Genomic DNA, 15,978 nt, shown 5'->3' on the forward strand with positions numbered 1-15,978 from the left:
GGTGCAGAGGTCCCCGCAGCTGAGCTTTAGAAGAAGAATCAATGACCATTAGCTGTAGTTCTGACGCTGGCCTTCGCCCTACAGGAGGGGAGAGATTGTGAGATACAGTACTCACAGTTAAGCGTCTTGCAAAGGTGCTGATCAGACGTACTGGACAAGTCGGTGTGCATCGGTCCTTTAATATGTGCTGGTCTCGATCCAAAGACGTGATATCAGAGGATGCTATGAAAAATATTTACTGTATATTAATGCACTTGCAATGCAACCTTTGTGCTGCTAACGCAGTGCTCTACTAATCGAGCTGGAAGAAGAGTTTTACAAATATCAAATGTGTGCTGCTTACCTTTATTAGTTTAAATTAAATTTGTCTGCTTTGTGTTTAATATAATAAAGCTTGAAGGCATTTGCAAATGCATGTGGGGTTAATTGGTAATGGTTTTGCGTGTACGAGGAAGTCCTTAGGAATAAATTTTCGAGTATTCCTGGCAGTTGTGTCACTTGATTTACAACTTCAGTTAACCATAACATTACCTCGGGCCATGCATGCTGTCTATTATTAGAACAGAAGTTTGGTAAGTGAGCATAGTTGTTTGTTGTCTGATGTGTGTGGTAAACCGTTGAGGCAGAACGGCTTTTGTCACTTTGACAGGGGTGTTCTCTTTTAAGTGCACCTTTCAACTGATACTACACCTTTTTTAACCAGCTTGACTGTTTTAAATGGCGAAATTGGAATGCAGCAATGTGATGACGCTAACTTGTTTGTTTCATAAGGAACACAACGTCATAGGCTGCAAGGTTTTCCCTGACGTTGTGTCTCCCTTTTGACTTCCTAAAGTATTTTTAGAGCGATGTGTGCGTAATAGAAATAGTAATTTTAGCATTTCTGTTAACACATTTCCTAATCCAGATAATAATATTTAGGTGAAGTATTTGGTAACTTTTTACTCTTTTTCTGTTTTGTAGGGCTGTGGTACTATGTCAGAGGAATAAACCGCCCCTGCCTCACTCTTATTGGCTCTCCAAATTTCGGATATCGGTCTGTGCACAGAGATCTGGAGGCTCAGATTGCCATAGTTACAGAAAATGAGGAACTTCAGGTCCAACTGCAACAGGTTCGGCACCATCTGTGATGATGTGTGATGATACTGAAATAATTAAAGGAAAACACCACCTGTTTTCAATATTTTACTGTGTTTTTACCTCAACTTAGATGAATTAATACATACCTATCTTTTTTAATGCGTGCACTTTTAATCTTTGTATAGTGCATCATGAATGTGTTAGCATTTAGCCTAGCCCCATTCATTCCTTAGGATCCAACATTTTTTAATCCGCTTAAAAAATCGCCACGTTTTATTTTGTGCCACCATACTTACTCATGTAACAGTCTTTAAATAGGGAAAACATGGAAGTGTTTGGTGGCTTCTAAATTCATCCTAGTTTGGATTCTAAGGAATGAATGGGGCTAGGCTAAATGCTAACACATTCACGACACTCTGTATAAAGATTAAGTGCACGCATTGAAAAAAATAGGTATGTATTAATTCGTCTAAGTTGAGGTAAGAACATAGTAAAATATTGAAAAAACTGTGATGTTTTCCTTTAAAGATTTGCACATAATAATTTTTTATTATCTCTTACTTCAAACATAAGCTGTGAGCGAATTGTCCCCTGTATGTAGTGCACTATGTAGGGTCTGAATTCTGAGTGAACAAGTAATTCCCTACATTCGTTTACTACTTTATACATACAGTATTTTACTGATACAAAAAGTATTTCACCATGAGCAGTTTTATTGGAGATATTCATAAAGTCCACACCTTTACTCATTACAGACCGTGATTTGAATAGGATTATATTTCATGTATTACAATTGAATTACATCTAAAGGTTACAGCAAAGCCATTTATCTTTACCAGTTCTTCTGGGAACATCTATATAGGCCACAATAAAATCTGAATAACTGGTAATGTTATTCATTGTTATAGTTTGTGAACCGTAAGTTTCCGATTATCCTCCCTTATCAGATGGTGAATGATCAGTTAATGGGATGACCATACGGCACTCCAAATGACGTAACATCTGTTAATGTGATGATAAATACAGATATTCATATACACGTGTCTCTGTTTGAACATGGACGTCTCTTTTTTTCGCATTTTATGTTTTTTCCAGGAACAGGAGATGTTATATAAAAGCTCTACTGAAGTTTCAAACTCAACTTTTAATCAGCCTGATCGATATGTGAAGTTATGGGTTAAACTGGTTACTCCATTCATCAAGAACTTCTTCTGAGAAACAGCAGGCTTGTGACGACACATCTCATCTCACGAAAAAGGTTAACTGCCAAAATACTTCTCAAACTTATTATAATTCATTCCTGTGGAAGACCAGGCATGCTGTAGTAAAGATAAATCGGTAGACTAGTTTCTCATCTTCGTGTCATTCTAGACATGCCACACAATGTTATTGTTGCTCTTTGACAAACAATGAAAGTGATCGGTGTACAAACACGTCAGGCTCTGAAAAGAACAAAAACACCGGATCAGATGTTCATAAGAATGAAGTTCTGTATTGTAGGCTTTCAAACAAGTTGGTATTTCTCCGAAATCAAATTTGTGCACGCACATCTTTACTTAAAAAGTATAGGCGAGTTGTGATTGGTCACATGACTTGCATGAACCCTTTGCATTATTAGCCTTGCGTTTTCTTTCGAAAGAGTTTATCCCTATAAGCCCTTTGAGTGAGAGCATTAAAGGAAAACACCACCATTTTTCAATATTTTACTATTTTCTTAAATCAACTTATTTAATTGAATACATACCTATCTTTTTTTAAAGCATGCACTAAATCTTTGTAATGTGCGTTGTAAATGTGTTAGCATTTAGCCTAGCCCCATTCATTCCTTAGGATCCAAACAGGCATAAACTTAGAAGCCACCAAACACTTCCATGTTTTCACTATAAAAAGACTGTTACTGTTTTTCTGAAAAATTCCAGATAATTTACTCACCACCATGTCATCCAAAATGTTGATGGCTTTCTTTGTTCAGTCGGGAAGAAATTATGTTTTTATGAGGAAAACATTCCAGGTTTTTTCTAATTTTAATGGACCCCAACACTTAACCGTTTCAATGCAGTTTAAATTTGCAGTTTCAACGCAGCTCCAAAGGACTCTAAACGATCTCAAACGAGGCATAAGGGTCTTAACTAGTGAAACGATTGTCATTTTTGGCAAGAAAAATAAAAAATATGCACTTTTAAGCCACAACTTATTTTCAATCTCCGGTCCTGTGATGCGCCAGCGTGACCTCACGTAATACGTCATCATGTCAAGAGGTCACAGATGACGTATGCGAAACTACACCCCAGTGTTTACAAGTGTGGAGAAAGAGGACCGTTCCGACATTGTTGTATGTCGATTGATACTAATTAATGTCTTTGTGTCAGTTTATTGTTTACAATAGTCCGCAATTGTGCGTTTCATATATGTAACATGTGACCTTTCGACGTCATTACGCAAATACGTTTGGTCGCGCTGGAGCATCACAGGAACGGAGGTAGACGAGAAGTTGTGGTTTAAAAGTGGATATTTTTTCTTTTTCTTAACAAAAATTACAATTGTTTCGTTATATAAGACCCTTATGCCTCGTTTGAGATCATTTAGAGTCCTTTGAAACTGCAATTTTAAACTCCATTAAAAATGTTAAGTGTTGGGGTCCATTAAAATGAGAAAAATCCTGGAATGTTTTCCTTAAAAAACATAATTTCTTCTTGACTGAACATAGAACGACATCAACATTTTGGTGAGTAAAATATCTGGATTTTTTTTTTAAGAAAATTGACTAATCCTTTAAATATTCATATGAATATACCTTTGCAAAGAATCTAGGGGAAGCTATGTGACCATCAGATATACCCTTTGAAAATCATCATTTCACACTGGACCATTTTGAGCACTTCGGTTTGGGGGCCATGATGCCCTTCAGAGAGGGAATATCCCGTTTGGAACGCACCCTAGCATTAAACTTGGCAACGTCTTAAAATTCGTACATGACAAATAAGATTTGAGTAAGATTCCGCTAAACATCTCTTTCTTTTCATAAAGAAGTTTGTAATATGAGGTTTAAATGACAAGTGGGTGAGTAAATGGTAATTGAATAATGGGTTGGTGGTATTGTGTCTGTTTCAGTTGGGTAAGGCATAAATTAGTTTTTCGCATGAAATGCACTTGAAGTAGCTCAAAGCAAAGAAAATCAGCATTCAGCATTTTATCCTGTTTCCAAACGAATGACTCGGTATAGTCAGACTTTCCCCGAAGATGGATATGTAAAACCCCAGGCCGCCAGACAGCGGGTTCTTAGGAATTCACATTGTCACTCCAGTGGTTCCTGCATCCCAGATCTTCGTCACACAGCCCAGCGTGGAGTTCGCATGGCCAGACCACAGCATGAATTTCACCACAGAGATGTTATGCATAGACTGCTCAGCAGATTACAGCTGCACTGGCAGTGACCTCCTTCATAACTAACATCTGGACTCTGTTACTGCCGTTTCTCTGTTTGCATGTAGTTTCTGATCCCTAACATGCTCATTTTTGATCCTACTAGATGTTTGGATTTATTTTATTAAATGCAGGAACAGATTTTCCAGTTTATCTTTAAAATCTGATTAAAATCCAGTATTAAACGCATCTGCATTTATCTGTTTCTGTATGAGAAATGTCACTCAGCAGGAAGAAAGTAAAGTGAATTTTGTTGTGTTGCCAAGAAGGCATCACTCGTCACTTTTATCACATGATGAGTGATTACACTCATCACACTCTTTATCTCCGTTATCTGTTTGGAATCAGAGATTGGAGTCAGATTTTTGAAAAATGTGCATAAATTCTCTCCTCAACCCTTATTTTTTGTAATGCACTCTAACGGCGCATTCACACAGGGAGTTAGCGTTAACGCTTAACGGAAGGCTTGTCTGAAGCGTGGCCAACAGCCAATCACAGTGGCCGCTACACATGCTCCATTCTTCTATAAACGTAATTGGCTGGCTCTGCCTAGCTTATTTGCATAAGGCGATCTGATTGGCTGACGCACACGTTGCCGCTTGAAAAGTTGGGAAATGTTTAACTTCTGCCGCGAGCAACGGCACTGACGCGGCGCCGACGGATCCACAATTCAGTTCGGCAACGCATGACATCACCCATTAAAAGTGAATGGGAAGCGTTAACGCTGACGCCCCGTGTGAATGCGCCGTAAGTCACTTTGGATAAAGCGTCTGCCAAATGCAGAAATAGAAATGTCTATAATTAAAATCTATTCAAAAGCTAAGGAATAAAATTTGTCTTTAAACCTAACATGAAGTGGAAGATTGTTCCACAATTTAGTGGCCTACAATAGCAAAATGCACAATTACCTTTCATTTTAAAGCATACTTTCAAGTCTGTCCTCTATTTTATAGAAAACCAATTTAGGGATACTAATACATGGGTAATGTGTGACCCTGGACCACAAAACCAGTCGGGTTAATTTATTTAAATTAAAGGGACACTCCGTTTTTAAACCAATATGCTTATTTTCCAGCTCCGATCCAATTTCCAGGTCTGGCATTAGCACTTTTAGCTTAGCTTAGCATAATCCATTGAATCTGATTAGACCATTAGCATCGCGCTAAAAAGTTTGGACATTTTTCCTTTTTAAAACTTGACTCTTCTGTAGTTACATCGTGTAAGATCGACAGAAAATTAAAAGTTGTGATTATCTAGGCAGATATGGCTAGGAACTATACTCTCATTCTGGCGTAATAATCAAGGATTTTGCTGCTGTAAAATGACTGCAGCAGGTGCAATGATATTACGCAGCAGCCGAAAATAGTCCCCTTAGTAACTTTTAATAGCAGATGACTATTTTCGGCTGCTGTGTTATACCATTGCAATATCTTTGGTTTTTTTTAGCGTGATGCTAATGGTCTAATCAGATTCAATGAATTGTGCTAAGCTAAGCTAAAAGTGGTAGCTCCAGACCCAAGATCAGCTGAATGGATTCCAAAACTGTAAAAGACAATTGTTTAACTCTAGGGGAGCTGGAAAATGAGCATATTTTCAAAAAAAGTGGAGTGTCCCTTTAATGTTTATACATTACATGGAAGCTGAATAAATAAACTTTCCATTGATGTATGGTTTGTTAGGATAGGACACTATTTGGCCAAAAAAAAAAGTGTGCAAAAAAAAATTAATATTGAGAAAATCACATTAAGTCCTTTGCAACACGTATTACTAATGATAAATATATTTTTGATATATTTACAGTAGGACATTTTCAAAAATAAATTCAATTTTTGGCATAAAAATGTATAATTTTGACCCATATGCATTGTTATAACTGTGGTCCAGGGTCACATATCAGTCTTTATAGACCCTGTAAGGAGGCTACTGGCTGCATTTTAGACCAACTTTTAATGGGATGAGGTGGTTTAAGGCAGCCCATTGTACAATAAGTTGCAATAATCTAACCTTTACTAAATTACTGGGCAACACTTTATTTCGATAGTCCACTCTAGACATTTTAGTAAGTACTTTTGCAATTTCCTGTCAACTACTAGTCATTAGTAGATTTAGTAGTTTGCTTTATTGGAATGATAACCCAACAGGCATATTGCAGACTATATGTAACTTTGCAACTGCATGTCAACTTTTCTACTAAACCCTATATCTACGCTTAAGGCTAAATCCTAGACACATGTTTAAGCAGTCTCAACTAATAAATAACTTTAACTGACAGATCTTAAAGTATGCCAGTGCCATTGATTTGTCTCAATTAAGATACACATCAGTAACATCTTTTTCTAAGGCATGTTTATAAAAGATGCTTAAACATCTTAAGGCCTAGTCCTGGCTTAAGCTAAGCCTTGTCTGTGAAACCAGGCCCTAATGTCTATTAATACAATAATGCAACGGTTCTCAACATTTTCAACTGGTAGGTGCATAGGGTGCATCCCTTACACCCCCTCATGACATAAAACAATCTTAAACTTAGAATTAAACAAAGCATATTAAATTATACAATGTAGTGCTGTTGGTTATGGTTGGTAACCTTTTTTTATGTGGTTTAATTACACATGAAATTGGATGAATTAACTTCTTTTACTGGGTACCCTGGCATTATTTCCCACCCCCCAGTTTGGGATCCACTGCACTAGTGGGAGATAGTTGATATGCAGTTGAATGTCTTAAGTGGACGATCAAAATAAAGTGTAACCAATTAATGTGTGAATGAATAGATGATATAACTGAATGAATGCCAATCATTTCATGAAACAATAAGGATTTTGTAAAATGATAGATATGTGATAAAAGCAACCAGCCATAATGCTTCTTGCCACAACAACAAATTATGGCAATGCAACCCTCTAGGCAAAATAGTAAACTGTATTTAAGAGTCGTTTCATTTAAAGATTTTCCTTTCCTTTAGTAGTGCTCACTCTGCCACCTTGTGATTATTCAAGTACAGTACACTGTTAACCAATGCATACTTTGTTTTTAATACCGTATTTAAGTTGCATTGTTTGCCACAGTGGAAATTTTTACTGCACCAGCAAGCATTACTTATATTCAGTACAGACGATGTAAAAATGTACATTTATCGTCAACAGTCTTCTGTAAATTTTATGTGTTGTTTATAATGTATGATAAGATTGATTCAAAGCTAGCATCAATTCATTTGACCTTTTTTTTTCCTGCAGGTCGAAGGTCCAGATGAAGGTGGGCTTACGCATGTGTGCTTTACACACAAGCATTTGAGAATATTTGTGGCATGATGATGGCTTTTGTAAAAGATGTCTGGCCCTGCAGCTCATTGAGTCTCTGAGTCATTGATAACCAGCGACTGCTCAACGTTTTTGCTGTATGGTGTTATTTACAAAAACAACATTTATCTTTTAATAACCTCTGTTCACTGTTACAAAGAAAAATGCATGTAAAACCACCAGTATCATACATGAGGAGCCGCAGCGTGAAAAATTTTGATGCGTTTACAAGCAGTATGGCACATATGAACTTCCCCCATTGGTTTGATGTGCAGTGCATCTACTGTAGAAGTGATCATAACATTTCCTAAACTTATTTTTAGTTCATTTAAATGTTATTGTTTTGTCTTGTCATTGTTATAATTCCAAATCTGTTATACCAAAACACAAATCGTACCTTGCTTTATCTTTTGTAGGAAATATAGCAGAGGTTGCTTACAGAAAGAATAAAGTTCTCAGGGTCTTTGAAATGCAGTCACGCACATTTCAGTAGCTTAGTTACTTTATCTTTATTTAAAATGACATATTTAGAAATAGTTTTTTTTACATATAGTATAATATTTAGTTAGGGTTATGCCATCGCATGGACTGCCTTAACACTTACTTTACTTACAGTAAAAAAAGCTTGCCTAGTACTGCAACAGAGATTTGAAATGAAAGCTGCAGACCTGACCAGGCTTCAATATTTATTATTACTGGACTGGCTTGGATAAAACTGTTGAACAAAATACATGCAAGTATTTGAGATCTTCTTTATGACTATGTAGTTACCTGGAATTGTTGCAGGAGTATGGCAGTATTATTATTTTAATGTCAGTTGCAGAGCTGGTTTGCAAAAGTTGAAAAACTATGGTTGGTTTTGTAATAAAAACTAAAAGCCTTAAAGCCAAGAGCTCTTAAGTCTTTTAAAAATGGACTAAATTTTGTTCTTGCAGTTTATTTTGCCAATGTAAGGATTGTTTGTAAGAATATAAAGGATTACACTGATGTACTTGGACTTTTTTGGTTGTTGAAATAAATCCACTCTTTTTTTTCTAGTCAAGAACACAGTAACTAAGAAAAATTACTTCAATTGGTACACAATTGACAATTGGTACACAAAAAAATGTTATGTTGAATTTACTTAATTTTATTATGACAAGAAGATGCACACAATTAATTTATCTAACTCCAGATATATTTTTTAAGTTGAGTGTACCCATAATTTATCAATTGAGTGTACTTATATTTTATATGTAATTTCAGATTAATTATATTCATAATTATTTTGAGGAGAATTTGCTCAATTTTTTTATGTTCAGTACACTAAAATTAATTATGTGCAAACAAATCATTTTAATGGTTTAATTTCTACATACTAAAATTAAGATAATCCAATCGTTTTTTTAATCTCTTATTCTATTTAACTTTTCACATATAACTGCCACATTATGTTGAGCAAGTAAGAAGAGACTCAATAGATCTCAGTACTGGCATAAGCACAGTTTTTGCTTACATCATGATTTTCATCGCGTCACCTATTGTCTATATACAAGCACCACTCTTCTGAATGATGGTAACCACAAAACTCAAAACAGAAACTCTTCTAAATCTCAAAGATAATTTAACCTGAAACACTAACAAGTATTTCTTTTTTGTTAAAAACAAAAAATAGCGTTTAATTTTAAATTTTACTCTCCAAATGCAGTCCCATGCAAAGCATGCTGGGAAGTACAAGCCCACTGCCTAGTTAGTTATATTTACTTAAATAATTCAAGTAGTTTCAACACAAAATTTCCTTCTTACAAATTTGGGTGGATTTTACATAATAAAATTAAGTGAAATTTACTCAATAATTTGTTAATTTAGAATTAACTTAAATTTTTTGTGTTATTTTTACTTTTAAATTTTTTTTAATAGAATTTAATAATTTCTTTTAAGTTAAATTTACTAAGGCACAGAATCATTTTTTTTCAATGTAACTTAAAATATTTAAGTTTTATAAAATAAAATTTTCTTACGTTAAATGAAAATTTTAAGGTAAAAAATAAATACAAATGTATAGAGTTGTTTACTTTAATTTCTGAAAGTGAGAAAATTCAATTTGAACAAAAAAAATTTTTAGAGGTTGCCAATTGAAGTAAATTAAGTTAATCCAATGTTTGTTACAGTGTAGTTTAAACAACCCAATATTGGTCATAACTGTTGTACCCAAACATCCCACATCCAGTCATCAGTGATATGGCTATGTAATCTCACCAAACAGAACATACTGTAAATTACAGATCATTTTTGGGAACCTGCTTGAGTTGGCAGTTTGGAAGCAACTTAAAAATATAGTTTGTAATTAAAAGCCTGTAGTTATATGAGTTTGCTTACATTTATTATATTTATGCTTTAAACAGGACAAACACAAATTGGTTGTTTTGCATGATACTGCTGGCCTTTAAAAGATGTGTATTCATCATCATGCAAAACCAAATATGGGCCAATGCTTTAAAACTTCTTCCCTGATTTAAAACATTGTACATGTTGGCACACCATACTGCTGGAAGACTCATTGGTGATGTTTGTGTCATTTTCTTTAACGTTTTTAGGGATGAGGAGTTAAGGAAGTGAAACCACAAAGCAAGATGCAACTGCTATTGATCTCACAATATAAACAGGCATGTAATATAAAACAGATACATATATGATTTTTCAATGTTTTTGTTCTTGCAATTTGCAGGATAACTTATTTAGCAGAAAGCTACGGTAGATAAAGCAGACAATAGAGACCTCTGCTGGTCAGCACCTGTAATATAAATGCCTAAGTGTAGATGTTAAAGCAAGAAGTTTATTGATTGAGAACTTTTAAAAGTGTGCACTAGACTTTAATTTAATTTGAATCGTGTGCACTAAATTTAGCATGAAACCCCCGAATAGCAAATATAACTGTGCACCCATTTCACTCATCCTTAAGTTACAAAAGAAACCACAAATAAGACATTGAGGGATCCCAGACGTCAAAAATACACTACGTACATTTAGTAAATGTACTAATTTTCATGCACTAATTTTGTACTGAGTATACAAAAATGTGTCTTTAGTACACTTTAAAAACAGATGTGTAAAAAACAATACAAATAGTGTTATTTTTGACAAACTCTTGACACATCTCTGTTTTGTTATTGGAACAACTCCTTTTTGTTACCTTTAACACAACTTGTATTGTCACTTTTATTGATTTTAACACAACATGACACTAATGTAATGTGTTAAATAGCAATACAAAATGTGTAAAAAAAATTAACACACCCTTTGTGTACTTCTTAAGATAAACTTTAGAACATCCAAGTGTATTCCACTGTGCTAATTTAAGACATAAATGGATTTTTTTTAAATAAAATGAAGTATTACTGGCATTTAGTATACTTTTTTCAAGTGCACTAAGGTAGTGAAGTAGAACTATACTTCTAATCAGTATATTTGAAGTGTGAAACGTTTACATTTATTTAGCACAAAAATATATTTGCTGGTAATTAAGCATATTTTAGTACATTCAGGTATACTGTATTTGTACCTGGGACAAAATAAAAAGTACAAAGCAGAATTTACATTTTGTCTTCTACTGTATGAAAAAAATGTAAAAGACAGCATTTGATTTAATGAAGCTTAATGATATAAAGCTCAATCATATCAACTTTATTTTAAGCACAAGATTATTACATTGCAATGGAGAATCAAACATAACCGGCCAAAAGCTTTTCTTCATCCCATTTACTTTTAGACAAAAGTAAATTTTGACAATATAAAATAAAAACCAACTATGTTTAAATATATACAGCATTGATAAATTAGTATTCGAGTTTTCCTTCAATTATCAGTGCATATAAAGAAAAAGGAGTTTTGTTTGGTTTGGATGGGGCTTACATATACATATCATTAATTTAGGAAATAAATTTAATAATGGCAAAACTCAGAAAAAATAAAACTCTTAACTCAGTAGTTAAATTCTGTAACAGCTTTAACATTTTTCCATAAATATTCAGCAAACTAAATGAAATATTTGCACATTTTCCAGTCTTTCAAGGCCACCTATGAGTATGTTATTGAACTACTCTTTAAATAACTGTTCAAGCCAAATAAACAGTATCAAAATAAAACTAACATTTTCAATTCAGAAAAATACTCATTACAGCTGTGTTTGAGATAACATAAAATTAAGTATAAGCTTGACAAAATTTTGGCAAATTTGACAAAATGAAAATATAGAAAAGCAAAAAATGCCTCCAAATAAAAAAAGACTAAGGTCACTCTTAGTTTACGCTGTCAGTCTTTAACAAACCAGGGGACCAAAGCTTCCCACATATTTACATAGCAGTGTAAAAATAGGTGTACATTTAGCATTTTATATGTATCAAAGCACAAAGAGTAACTGTCATGTCTGCAGCAAGCTTAGAAAAGGTCAATGAGATGCCACATTCAGTCAGACCTGCTGATTTGAGATGATAATGTATGAGTACTCGATAACCTCCTTTCATAAGCACTTCATGAAAATTAAACATATACATGTAACACAAAATCCCAAAATACAAACTGCACTGATAAACTTCAAAGCACAAGGTCATTCCTGAGAAACATCGGTCCAGTCCAGCGTTATGGCTTTTGTGTTTTATTTGCACCTTTTCCTCAGACCCCATGACCCTTTTTCAGGTCCATATACTAACATCCTGTTCATGGCCTTCAATATCCATGTTCAAATACAGTATAAATGCTCCTACTGTCTCTTCAAAGATGAGGCTTTCTTCTTCCGGGCAGCAAGCATTTCATAGAAAGGATCTCTGCTTATGGCAGCCCTGAAAGAGATAGAAAAAAATATGTTTTTTTAAACTGGGAAATATACTTGTTTACAATGAATTACATAATGGCAATGTACAGTACGTTGGGCTTCGGCAACGTACAGATGTTACGCTATGGCCACATAGGATGTTATGCTACAGCAACGTACCGTAGTTACGCTACGGCAATGTACGGTATGTTACGCTACGGTTAAGCTACAGCAATGAATAGTATGTTACTCTGTGGCAACGTACAGTATGTTATGCTATGGCAACGTACAGTATGTTACGCTACGGCAATGTATGTTACGGCATTTTACGGTATGTTACACTACGGCAACGAGAGGTATGTTACGTTACGGCACCCTACGGTATGTTACGCTACAGCAATGTATGTTACAGCAACGTACGGTATGTTACACTACGGCAACGTGCGGTTTGTTACGTTACGGCAACGTACGGTATGTTATGCTACGGTTAAGCTCCGGCAATGAATAGTATGTTACTCTGTGGCAACGTACAGTTGGTTATGCTATGGCAACGTATAGTATGTTACACTATGGCAATGTATGTTACGGCATCTTACGGTATGTTACACTACAGCAACGTACGGTATGTTACACTACGGCAACTTACGGTATGTAACTCTACTGCAACTTACGGTATGTAACGCTACGGCAACTTGCAGTATGTTACGCTATGACAACGTTCGTTATGTTACGTTACAGCAACGGACGGTATGTTACGCTACGGCAACGTACGGTATGTTACACTACGGTTAAACTATGGCAATGAATGATAGTTATGCTATTGCAACGTATAGTATGTTACACTACGGCAATGTACGTTACGGCATCTTACGATATGTTACACTACGGCAACGTATGGTATGTTACGCTACGGCAACGTATGGTATGTTACACTACGGTTAAACTATGGCAATGAATGATAGTTATGCTATTGCAACGTATAGTATGTTACACTACGGCAATGTATGTTACAGCATCTTACGGTATGTTACACTACGGCAACGAGCGGTATGTTACGTTACGGCAAGGTACGGTATGTTACGCTACAGCAATGTATGTTACAGCAACGTACGGTACGTAACGCTACAGCAACTTACAGTATGTTGCGCTACGACAACGTTTGGTATGTAACTCTCGGTTGAGCTATGGCAATGAATGATAGTTATGCTATGGCAACGTATGGTATGTTACGCTATGGCAACGTACAGTATGTTACGCTATGGCAACGTATGGTGTGTTACGCTACGGCAACGTACGGTATGTTACGCTATGGCGACGTACATTATGTTATACTACGGCAATGTATGGTAGTTATGCTACGGTGACGTACGTTGTTACGCTACGGCAACATACGGTAGTTACACTACGGCAACGTACGGTATTTTGCGCTATGGCAACATACATTATGTATACTCTGGCGATTTACGGTAGTTATGCAACGGTGACATACGTTGTTACGCTACGGCAACGTATGGTAAGTTTACATTATAGGCAATGTAAGGTATGTTACGTTTTGGCAACTTGTGATTTTAAGTTTTGGCAATGTATGATGTCTTATGTTTTGGCAACCTATGATGTGTTACATTTTGGCAATGATATGTTGGTATGGTAGGTTACGCAACTTCAGGTGGATTTTCACCAATTTTGAAAAATGGCCTCACTCAATATTAAAATTCAGAGCACTGCAAAGTAACTTACTTGATGCTCTGCATCCACTCCTCTTTCTCCTCCGTGGTCGGGGCTGAGATGCGGTAAAATGTGTGGTTTCCCTCCACAACCCTCCCGTCTGCCTCAGTCTTACATGCTTTTATAATCTGATCCTTGTTGTCTGGGATGAAGAGTTCAAAGCAATTCTGTCCAAAGACAAATTTTCTTTAGGAGAGGCTTTAATACGGAGTAAAATAAAATGATGAAAAACAACCCAGGCTCCAAGTTAACTTTTAATTTTCATGGTGGAAGATAAAACAGCTAAAAACTGCACAAATGGCAATGCAAGTCAGCTTCTGTTTGGCAGAGTACTTTACAAAGCATTATGTTTTGTGGAAAACAAAGAACAACATGCTCTGAGCATACTATTTAAAAAAAAATTAAGATAATCTAAAATTGAATTAATTGTAAGACGAATGTTTGGCCATCGGCCTTGTGGAAAAACTTGATAGCAAAGGATGAAGATGAGAAAGAAATCTTACTGGCTTCTTAGAGTCATCCACTTCTCTAATACTGAGATTTTCCAGAGGAATGATCCCTCTTGGCTCTTTATCCTTCACAAATGAAATGAAACAAATGAAAAGGGATGGGTGATCAAAGTAAACACAAAAACAGGGTTCGCAGTCAAACCCTAAATATCATACAAACATTTAACTTCACCAAAATGGGTTAACATACCGTGGTGTATTCAAAGTAATAAAGACAGTTGTCCGTCAATATGAACCATCTCCTCTTCCACGTTTTTACACGTCCACCTGTGGATCAGACAGAGCCGAGTGAATTACTGATGTCATCGCTCAGGAAGCGTATGAATATTTGGTAGTTTGATGAATCTGGCGAGCCGGCAACATTTGCAAGATGAAGACTGACGCACAGCAGCAGACAGACACATGTATGGTCATTCACGTTAGCAGATTGACAGCAGAAATGGCTTAAAATTTGGCCCACCAAAACAGCCCACATGTTAAGAACCCCACTGAATCAGGCACAGGTGTTAGTGAGTAAATTAGTAAGAGAATAAAGTGTTCCTGTAGCTTGTACAGCATGGTATCGGCAATGCCAAGGTCTGGAGTTCGACACAATGTATAACTTGAATGCACTCCAAGTCACTTTGAAGAAGAAGTTTGGCAAATGTATAAACCTTAAAAAGTAACTTAAAAACTTAAAAACTTAAAAAGTATTTGTATTATTGGTAAGTTTTGTATTATATTATTATATGTTCCTGCAGCTCAGTACGTAGAGCATTGTGTTAGCAGTGCAAAGGACATGGGTTCAATCCTAGGGAACACAAATACTGATCAAATATAACCCTGTACATGCATACATTTAATTGTAAAATTGTAAATAATAGATTTGTTTTTAGATGCCACGTCCGCAACAGAGCTATCTTAGCAGCTCAACTGGTAGAGCATTGCATTAGCAGGGCAAAGGTCATGGTTTTGAGCCCAGGAGACACAATGTATAACTTGAAAACACTTTATTATTTATATACATGTATATGTATTTTATTATTTATAAAATTATATATATATATATATATATATATATATATATATATATATATATAATTAAATAAAAAAAAATACGGTTCTAAATCGTACATTTAATTACAATGAAATATAATTTTGATTTTCTACCAAGGAA

General features: G+C 35.4%; 2 protein-coding genes across 6 annotated transcripts in view; one reads left to right on the forward strand and one right to left on the reverse strand.

The window, feature by feature from the left end:
- pgs1 (phosphatidylglycerophosphate synthase 1) overlaps positions 1–8,831 on the forward strand; it is a 30,873-nt gene extending 22,042 nt beyond the window's left edge. Inside the window, exons 9-11 of the mRNA XM_065262549.2 lie at positions 964–1,112; positions 2,176–2,338; positions 7,737–8,831. Coding sequence (XP_065118621.2) covers positions 964–1,112; positions 2,176–2,295 — 269 coding nt within the window. The 3' untranslated portion in view covers positions 2,296–2,338; positions 7,737–8,831. The remainder of the gene's footprint in view (positions 1–963; positions 1,113–2,175; positions 2,339–7,736) is intronic.
- Positions 8,832–11,441: 2,610 nt separating this feature from the next.
- The window catches only part of cyth1b (cytohesin 1b), a 69,082-nt gene continuing 64,545 nt past the window's right edge, over positions 11,442–15,978 (reverse strand). For 4 of the 5 annotated variants that reach the window (XM_065262553.2, XM_065262554.2, XM_065262556.2 and 1 more), the window contains exons 10-13: positions 15,013–15,091; positions 14,817–14,888; positions 14,326–14,480; positions 11,442–12,616 (exon numbers count right to left, since the gene is read on the reverse strand). In XM_065262553.2, the coding sequence (XP_065118625.1) occupies positions 12,538–12,616; positions 14,326–14,480; positions 14,817–14,888; positions 15,013–15,091 (385 nt within the window). In that variant the 3' untranslated portion in view covers positions 11,442–12,537. The remainder of the gene's footprint in view (positions 12,617–14,325; positions 14,481–14,816; positions 14,889–15,012; positions 15,092–15,978) is intronic. The other variant, XM_065262552.2, reaches the window with a different exon arrangement.

Source organism: Paramisgurnus dabryanus, chromosome 1 (assembly GCF_030506205.2).
Source record: "Paramisgurnus dabryanus chromosome 1, PD_genome_1.1, whole genome shotgun sequence".
In the NCBI taxonomy this organism is placed as follows: Eukaryota; Metazoa; Chordata; class Actinopteri; order Cypriniformes; family Cobitidae; genus Paramisgurnus; species Paramisgurnus dabryanus.